The sequence below is a fragment of the Lathyrus oleraceus genome, chromosome 2 (assembly GCF_024323335.1).
Source record: "Lathyrus oleraceus cultivar Zhongwan6 chromosome 2, CAAS_Psat_ZW6_1.0, whole genome shotgun sequence".
Taxonomy (NCBI): domain Eukaryota; kingdom Viridiplantae; phylum Streptophyta; class Magnoliopsida; order Fabales; family Fabaceae; genus Lathyrus; species Lathyrus oleraceus.
The window spans coordinates 475,120,623-475,128,034 of NC_066580.1; the positions used below are offsets into that span (position 1 = coordinate 475,120,623).

General features: G+C 34.8%; 1 protein-coding gene across 4 annotated transcripts; it reads right to left on the minus strand.

Moving 5' to 3' along the window:
- Window positions 1–202: 202 nt before the first annotated feature.
- On the minus strand, window positions 203–6,638 carry LOC127120543 (tobamovirus multiplication protein 2A). 4 transcript variants are annotated; one of them, XM_051051009.1, is made up of 8 exons: window positions 6,470–6,638; window positions 5,710–5,961; window positions 3,828–3,927; window positions 3,564–3,644; window positions 3,377–3,481; window positions 884–1,093; window positions 515–668; window positions 203–415 (listed from the first exon to the last, which is right to left on the minus strand). In XM_051051009.1, the coding sequence occupies exons 2-7, from the start codon at window positions 5,949–5,951 to the stop codon at window positions 561–563; spliced, it is 846 nt and encodes a 281-aa protein (XP_050906966.1). In that variant the 5' UTR covers window positions 5,952–5,961; window positions 6,470–6,638; the 3' UTR covers window positions 203–415; window positions 515–560. The 4 variants fall into 4 exon arrangements, with proteins under 4 accessions (XP_050906966.1, XP_050906963.1, XP_050906964.1 ...); XM_051051006.1 differs by having other exon boundaries at window positions 203–668; window positions 6,470–6,637; XM_051051007.1 differs by having other exon boundaries at window positions 203–668; window positions 5,710–6,032; window positions 6,470–6,632.
- Between the last annotated feature and the right edge of the window lie 774 nt (window positions 6,639–7,412).

Genomic DNA, 7,412 nt, shown 5'->3' on the forward strand with positions numbered 1-7,412 from the left:
ATGCAAAATTCTGTTTATTATAGATTTACATTGAAATGGAATTGATCCAGCACTCATCATTTTAGCCAATGATCTTTTTTTTATGACTCAAGTTTAGTCAATGATCTTATTCTCTTGTTGGTTTGACGGCAAGCTTTTTGCTTTTACTCAAAATCATGACAACATTTCTACATTTATAAAAGTAAAACATAAAACACAAAGGTAAAAATTAAAACAATCTTTCAAAGACCAAGATAATAATTTAAACTCAACTAACCAATACAACAAGGGAGAGGCATCGAAGGAAATGATATCATCATCTTTAATACTATCTTAAACTATGAACATAAACAATGCCATAACAAATTATGATGTCTCTCAGCAGCACAATATTAACACCAAAATGAACATGATAATTCCATGTCATAGAACAACCCTGTAAAGTGAGAGTGGTACACACTCAACAAAAGATATATTTCTTTCAAACTTTGAGTCTCAACACCATTGACCATAAAAATAATAATTAGAAGTCAACCTGCCAATGCCATGTGCCATGGCTTTATATTACATCCATGAAGCGATTACATGATGGCGCAGCGGCTCTTTTCTTCAGTTGCCTGTGAGTTTACTTGCTGGAACCTTTGCGACTCGGATGGGTTGTATGTAAACTCTGAAGTATCAAGTCCATACTGAACAAGGAGCAGTATTGGTGTCAGACAGTAAAAAAAACTAAATCACATAAATGCCATAATCAACCAAGTGACTAACAAAACAATAATGTATAACATAATGACGAGAGATGTTGAAAAACAGGAAGACTAACTTGTTAAGACAGACATATGAAAATCTGCAGAACAGAATATAAGATAAAGTAAACTGAAAATATAATATTTAAAGATTGCACCTTCTCCCTCATCCGTGAACTCCAAGCATCATTTCTGTTAGGGCGCTGGTCAATTGCCCCAGCAACTGGTACCCCTGCTGCTGGACCTGCTTGTCTATTGAGCAATGGCTGCCGGGCTTGCTGCCTTGGATTAATGAGCTCATCATCACTATCATAATCTGCTGGCCTATTTACAGCCCTAACAATAAGGGCTAACAAGAAAAGAAGAGCCTGCAATTCGGTACACATTTCTTAGACGATATATGATAAGAACTCACTAGATTTAATGTTTGACAATCATAAAAATGGGCATGATACATTGCATACATGTTTAAAGCCTTCTTTACATCGGTCGCGAATATATCCCTCTACTTTTGGTGGTGGGTAATTAGGGTGGAAGGGAGAAAAATTATGTCCCCAGGTATATATCCTCGTGACTCTTTCTCATCAATAAAGAACTATGAAAAGTTGACCACTAAGGCAGAATGTAAGCCTAGATCCAGGGTAGGGACTGAAATTTTATCATTGTTTTCAATCTAATAATTTTACACAGTTTTTATTTTATACTACAGAAAAATTAAAATAGTAAATATTATCATGTACAAAACAAATTATCTGAAGAAAGCAAATTAAAATCTAATTAAAACTACAAATACCAGAACCTTCCCCCCTGTTAATCAAAATGAAATTATTCACCCATAAAAATTAGGACCTGCTTCACCTCAATCTGATTATCCAATTTGCAGATTCAACATAGCAATGTATGTGAGTCAAGTAGTCATGACAATGACTTAATTGTAAAATTAGTGTGGCGTTAGTGTGGCTTCCGTTATTCTTTGAAAAGGCACCTTTGATTCCTTAATCGTAACATACATAGTCTCTCTGTCTCTCAGTCCCTTTGTAACATGCAGAGTCTCATAGTCTCTTTGGTTCCTTAATTGTAACATACAGTCTCTCTGTCTCTCTCCCCTACTTCTCTCGTTTGCATTTCTCTCTGCAATTTCATCTATACCAAACGACTGTTAATGTTGTACAATTGATGAACTTAGGCTTTGTAGCAAAGACTTGGATAAAAGGAATAACTTTTGGGGAGTTCCAAAGCAAGAAAGACTTATTTTCAGTCTTCGGGGATTCGATATGATTAAGGAGGATGTGAACATGATATAGTGAGAACTCAAGATCCGACACGAGCATGCATATGGGACATGCTTGTACCCTGAAACACATTTTGTAGTAATTTTTCGCCACATTCATGTTAGTGTTCAGCATAACCATACTGCATTTGGAATGTCCGTGCTACTTTTGCTGCATTATTTTTGGAAACATACTCAATTTTTCAATTATAAATGCCTCCTTCATACATCTTCCAGACTTCCCTGCAATCTCTGGGTTTCGCTCTCTCACTTCAAGATGATTTCCATGGCATTTACAAGTGAGAGAAAGAGTTCCTTTACTGCATCTGAATATCATTCCTTTCAATTCTTAGTTTAGTTTTCTATTGTATCATGGTTTTTCTTTTGGTTTTAGTTCTTGGTTTGGCTGTCTCTTTTATGTGCAATTTTACTCATAGCAAGCACTATAGTGGATCCTATGTTTTGACCTTAGGTATTATCTTGATTTCAATATAATTATTCGATCCAGTTTGTCTAATTGTGCTTATTTCTGTAAGAATTGGTCATTCTTTATATAGTTAATTATTTGACAGTAAATTGGACCAAACCCAAATAATTGAATTAGAAGGAAAACCAAACTAAAGGGCTGTGTAGGACCAAAGGGAATCCTTCATTTTAAATCATTGTCAAATTAACAAACCGGTCAATGCCTTATGCTTTTCTTAATTGTTAAGCTTGCAAGACTATTGCAAATTTCAGACTGAAATTTTTTATTAACATTGCATGAACATTTGGTGTCAATAACATTAGAGTATGCAAATTTGATAAGAAAAACACAAATTATAGAGCAACTGGGTAATACCTTAATGAGTGAATATGTTAAACTGGATGCCGTAGGTTTGCATAATTAGACCTTTTTTGTGCTTGTGTTGGGTTTTCTTGTTTTCTTTCTCTCTTATCTTTCTTATTAATTCTTATTTTGATCTTGCTAACTTGTGCCCTAACTCTAAGGGCACATATTAAGGAATCCACAAATAGAAACTATGTCTTGAAACAAACAAATTTTAATTTTACAAGAACTTGAATGCACAATTTCCAATACAAATCTTCTTTTTGTAGTACACTAACATGTTAGCATTTGCCTTCTTATTTTTAGTTCATTTTTCATAACCTTCAACAACCTATTTATTTGTCTAAATAGCATATAGACTTGGTAAAACTGGTACTTATCAACCAATGTTCATGGGATGATATTTCTGTAGTATTTTGTACTTCTATATTTCTTGTCAACATAGTATACCTGTCCTTAGCACGCCAAGGGACAAAGACACATGTGTGTCTACGAAGCAACTAAGCAGTATTGATTTCTTTTAAATACCCAATCAAACAAGTTTTGGTTTACCTCAAAGATGACAATCCCAAGAGCAGCCCATCTCACAATACTCCAATTCTCTCTCAGAAAGCCATATATCATATCAAAATCTCCACTCTTATCTGTTGGGATTACCTGGAAGAAGGAAAAACTGTAAGATGAGACGCATACCTTCTTCAATTTTAGATCATAAATTACCATGAAGAATTTCACTTACTTCTTTCCAGCTTTTGTCAAAAAACAGAAAGGCTGCACATCCCAGCTCTACCAAGATCAACAGTGCCACCAAAATTGAATACTATGATCACTTAAGGAAACTTATAACAATTCTTTTAAGATTGGTGCATGTGTATATGCATACAAAATCGCCACATACAAAGGAAGAGTAAAAGAGGGACTTCACCCATGTTTTGTATATTAATGGAAACTTTCGTGACCATGAAAAAAAATTGATGTAACATAAGGCATTAGGTAAGGATACACAAATCAGGCAGCACCCGTTCCCTGTCATAGCTCCAATACAGCCAAAACAAGATACAACGAAGAGAACAACTCCAACACCAATAAATAAGTAAATAAACCTGCCAAGCATGAAACTTGCAATTAGATTGAGACAGTGCTGGATGTTTTTATCAACTTCATCCTAAATTAACAAAATGCATATGCATCCAGAATCACGTCAGAGTGAAAGGAAGACAATCCATACTGATATTATGAGTAGAAAATTAGTAGCTTAGAATTTAGATGTAAAAAGTCAGTCATGGACAGAGATATCGATAGCTACCAATAGCGGCGCTATCCCGGGATAGCGGCCCAGGGCGATGACCCTCCGCTATGGAGAAGCGGTTCGCGTCTCAGTTTGAGATAGCGGCCGCTATTTGATGTTTAGCGGGTAGCGGGAGCGCTTCCCAGCCCAAGCGGGTTTTAACTATTTTGAACGCGAAAACTCAGATTTACCCTTAAAATAAATCAACGTGAGGAATTTTGTGGAATTTTTCCGGTTTTGTGGAATTTTGTTAAAGTCTTCTTTTCTTCTTTCTTTTCTCTTTTTTATTCATGCTCTGTATATTTTAAAGTAATTGTCATTTAATAACTCTTTCCTCTTCTTCCTATTTCATTTGTTTGGTTTTATATTAAATACATGTTTTATAGATTATTCATATAATTAGTCTAAAAAATAGTCAAGTAGCGGTTATCCCGCTATCCCATTTTTGGGGTCCGCCGCTCCGCTCCGCTATCCGGGATTGATAACTCTGGTTATGGATGATAAAAAAAATAAAACTTTGGGGTCGTAATGCTTCATCAATTTACAATAATGACAAATATAAGGACAAAATACTACACATAGCATTTCGGTGACTCTTTCTCACACAGATACATTAAAGAAGACTGCAGGTCTAAAAAACATTGTGTGTAGTAGATATAAGGTTTACTTTAGTTCACTTTTTTTGCGTACCATTCTAGGAAGTGATATATAAAGCAAGTTTGTTTGACGTTTCTTTTCTTAATCAAAAAGCAACAATGATGATTAATGCACCAATAACACCAAATAATGAAGTAATTATAGCCTTCAATTTTGCATCATGAAGCTCAGCTACTACTTAGCCGCAAATCTACAATCTATTGCCCAGCAATTTCAAAAGTTATTCGTTTATCGCTCACTGAACATGACCAAAACCAAGCATAACAGTATGTCATCAAATACGTGCATATAGAGGCCATGCCTCAGAAGCTAAATGATGAGAGAGGTTGATTCCTAAATGTCTCTAGTATAAAGGTCCCAATGCATTTTAGTCATCACTTTACAGAAGTGAGTTAGTTTCTTAACTTAATGTTAAGAAATATGATTGGGCCTAACTCAACCCTACAAAACAGGTTGGTAGAGTAAGGACTGCTCCCACTTATAAACACATGTTCAAGTCATATATTATCCAATGTTGAACTCTTAACACCCCCTCACGCTCAGGACTAAACAACTGGAGCGTGGAAATAAATGGTGGATGGCCCGATAGCTAAAACCATAGTAGATGGTCCATCGGATCTTAAACGAGGCTCTTGATACCATATTAAGAAATGTGGTTGGGTCTAACTCAATCCTGCAAAACCGGTTGGTAGAATGAGGACTGCCCCCACTTATAAACACATGTTCAGGCTATATATTATCCGATTTAGGACTCTTAACACTTAATAACTACGGATTTTATAGTATTCATTCATTGAAGAACATAAAACCTAGATCCAAACTAGACAACACATAACAAACAAATGCAGAAAAATAGAACAAAAAAACAAAACCTTTTACGAGCCACAAAGTAATCAACGATTCACATAACTTAATGGAAGGAAAAGAGCGATAACCATACCAAGCCTTAGGCAACTTGTCAAAAATATTATCGGATAGAGACACAGCCATAAGCATCGGCCGTCCAAGTTGAATCAGAGCACTATCATCACTTGCTGGAGAAATCGCCGGCGTATCATCATCAGAAGCTTTACTGAATTGAACCACCAAATAGATCCCATAACCCACCATGGCCAAACCAGTCACACTCAGAACGAAGTTGAAAAGCTTCAAAAGACACTCCCAGAATCCCCTACACGCCATCCTCCTTTACCTGTAAATAACTGTGATTTAATCCCTAAACCAGAATTTAAAACGGAGTTCAATTCCCTCTTTATATGTCTTCTGCAGAAATAGGCATTTCCATATCAGTAGTAAATAGAAACAGAAACTATCACAGCGCGCCTAAGACCTTCTAACCTCAATTTCTAGATAGAAATTAATAACAATGATAACGCGAGAAACCTTTGAAAGAACTTGTTTACTGTTCATAAGCTGCTATAAGTTATTTCCATAAACTCTCCCAAACAAGTTGTGAAAATAGCTTACAGGTTATATAAAATCCAATTTGACTTAAAATTACTTTAATTATAGAAATAATTATGCATAAACAATAATCCAATAATAATAATTGCTTAATTGAAATTGTTTATCTAAAGGACCCTAATTTGGATAATTCCCAAATTGAAGAAAAAAAAAGAATGAACAAGTTGGTTGGAACGAAATAAAATAAAATCGAAAAAGGAAATAAGTGAAATTTAGAGGAGTGAAAAGTTACTTACAGAAGAGAAATCGAATCGATGATTATGGAGTTGGTGAATTGCGAAGCTTCGTTGTTTCGCTGTACAAAATTCAAATAAAAAGTAGGGAAGAAGAAGAAGAAAATGGTAAAGTGTGTGGTTTGTGCCACTCTGGCATTTGTTATTACCCACAACTCCCTAAAATCGGCCTTTTTTTTTTGGATTCTAGTAATATTATTAAAAAAAAAAAATTGAAATTACTTTTTAACATTTAATAAATAAATCAGAAAAAAAACCGTCTATGAAAACAATTAGCAATGGACAATAAACCGACCGGCCAATGCAGCTGAACCAACCAGTCTTCAATAAAGACTTGTCAAATTTCAAACAGCATGTCGTCTTTTAATTATACTACCATACAGTCAAGTCAAGTACTTCTAACTAAGGCATAATGCACGTGACATTGTATACTTGCAATGCATGCAACACTCTTCAAATTATTCGTAAATAAAAAAAAATAACAAAAAAACTATCTTAGAATATTTTTTGGGTCCAAAAATCATCATTCAGCAAGCTTTGGTTGCTTGAGATATTTAGGGTAGATTTGAAGGGCATTACTTTATCCATCTTATGAAGTCCGAGTGAATAAATTGAAATTTTGAATTTGTTCTTTCATATTTTAGGGAATTATTTTCGAAAGTATCTAAAATGCACACGGCGCTTCATAAGATGTATCTATTAAAAATTTGTCTGGAGATATATCTATAGAATATATACAGAGATGTATCTCTGATTTCACCCTAAAAGCATTTTGTTCTTCACAAGTGAACTATCCACCTCAAATTTATCATAAATTGGATCGGACATTCATCTTCATAATTTTTTTGAGATGTTTTCGTATATGCATCTTTAGAATAATCATGAGGTGTTTCCGTATATGCATCTTCATAAGTTAGAGGGTCAGCGGGAGACACGTGCCCTCAGA

Coding starts and splice junctions, on each gene's coding strand:
- LOC127120543 (XM_051051009.1), bottom strand. CDS start 5,951: ATGGCGTGTAGGGGATTCTGGGAGTGTCTTTTGAAGCTTTTCAACTTC. Junction 3,645..3,827: donor ACGGGTGCTGCCTGATTTGT/GTATCCTTACCT, acceptor AAGTGATCATAG/TATTCAATTTTGGTGGCACT. Junction 1,094..3,376: donor TTGGGATTGTCATCTTTGAG/GTAAACCAAAAC, acceptor ACCGAATTGCAG/GCTCTTCTTTTCTTGTTAGC.